The 1,602-nt window shown below is 36.9% G+C and overlaps 1 protein-coding gene across 1 annotated transcript in view; it reads right to left on the reverse strand.

Annotated features, from left to right (window-relative positions):
• Positions 1–122: 122 nt before the first annotated feature.
• cox7b (cytochrome c oxidase subunit 7B) overlaps positions 123–1,602 on the reverse strand; it is a 7,215-nt gene continuing 5,735 nt past the window's right edge. The window contains exons 2-3 of the mRNA XM_015025079.1: positions 1,422–1,537; positions 123–411 (exon numbers count right to left, since the gene is read on the reverse strand). Coding sequence (XP_014880565.1) covers positions 331–411; positions 1,422–1,537 — 197 coding nt within the window. The 3' untranslated portion in view covers positions 123–330. The remainder of the gene's footprint in view (positions 412–1,421; positions 1,538–1,602) is intronic.

A 1,602-nucleotide genomic window follows, 5' to 3' on the forward strand; every position in this document is an offset into this window, starting at 1 on the left:
TTTGCTTCATATTAAGCAATCAGTTGAATTAAATGCTTTTAATAGGAAACATCTCAATAGTTTCCAGCAGGATTGTGTACCCAAAGAGCCAACGGAAAATAATAAAAATAAAAACAGGGTAATATTCTTTAACAGGTTTTTATTCCTGAACGTTGAAAATATTCTGTAAGTCATTGATATAAGCAGGAAGATTTCTGTTCTTTCCTGGAAACAACCTTCAAACAGCAGAGAAGTGGAATCAATTTATTTGAACAAAATAGTTTGTTGGAATAAAGAGAAATTTCCATGTGAACACAGATCATGTTTGTCCATCCAGACGCTTGCTGCTCCTCACTCTGCATCTTTCCATGGTTTGGGCATCATCCTCTTGACTGGAGACATGTTCCACACGATTCCCGTCTGGGTCAGAACCTGCACAGCCACCAGTAACAAAAGGTCACTAAACTAACACCAGTTGGAATAAAGTCTGACAATCAGCTAAGGCTTCAGGTTTTAAAATGTTTTATGTCTTCAGACCAAATATTTAAACATATTTTACATTTCAGATGATTGACTGGGATCATTTTGTAATTTTCCAGGTAAATTCAGGACATCCTGTGTTGATGTCCAGGATAAATAATGTTTCGTCTTCATTTGTATGCTTTAAAGATAAAAGTTATAAAAGAAATAACGGACATGACACACGTAAAGCAGTACAATCGAAAGGTTAAGCTCAACGTGGCACCATGCAGATCTTTGATTTACATTCAATGCAAAAATAAAATCCAGTTTTTCTTATTTTTTTATTTTGAATCTGACAAGTGTTTTGCCATAATTTCATGTAATGTGTGACAGAAAACAAGCTTTTGCTGCCCTCTAACGGTCATAATTAACAACTGAAGGCGTGTTGCACAGGTGAAGTTGGCGGTGTCACATCTAACATGAATACTTGAATATTATATCAGACCAAAATAAAATCCTAAAACTTTCACTTTGAAATAATGCATGACTGACAGTTTGTATTATTTTAGAAGGAGAAAATTTATGCAGTGAAGGTTAAAACATTTTTCATAAGTTTCTTCAAAACAAGAATTCTACATTTTTAATAATAAATCCACATTTTTCAGTATCTGCACAGAGATCTATGAACTCAATAAAATATTCCCTCTGTTTGAGGGAAGAGTTGATGTCAATAGATGAACATTGACAGTAAAATCATCATCACCAAATACTACATAAAGACAACTCCACAAAACGTTTGGGTAAAATGCAGATTGAAACTAGTCACAGTTTTTCAAACTAAGGCTTTTGCTTTCTTCCTGTCTTTAAACTTTCTCCAGGTTTTATTCCCTTAAACTGATATTGAACATTAGTTTATTTAGAGGATCAATCAGAATCGGTCTCATTTGCATATTTTAATAAAAGCTTCTGTTGCGACTTACATATCCCCAGACGGCGGTGCAGAAGACGGAGCCACTGACCAGAACTCCCATGCCGTACTTGGAGTGGAAGTCCTGAGGCGCGGTGGATCCGTGCCTCAGCTGCCGCCCGGCCCGGCCTGCAGACAGACAGAGGGACAGAGAGACAGAGGGACAAAGAGACAGAGGGACAGAGAGACAGAGA

The sequence above is a fragment of the Poecilia latipinna genome, unplaced genomic scaffold, assembly GCF_001443285.1.
Source record: "Poecilia latipinna isolate Pla-1442-1.1 unplaced genomic scaffold, P_latipinna-1.0 Scaffold3939, whole genome shotgun sequence".
Classification (NCBI taxonomy): domain Eukaryota; kingdom Metazoa; phylum Chordata; class Actinopteri; order Cyprinodontiformes; family Poeciliidae; genus Poecilia; species Poecilia latipinna.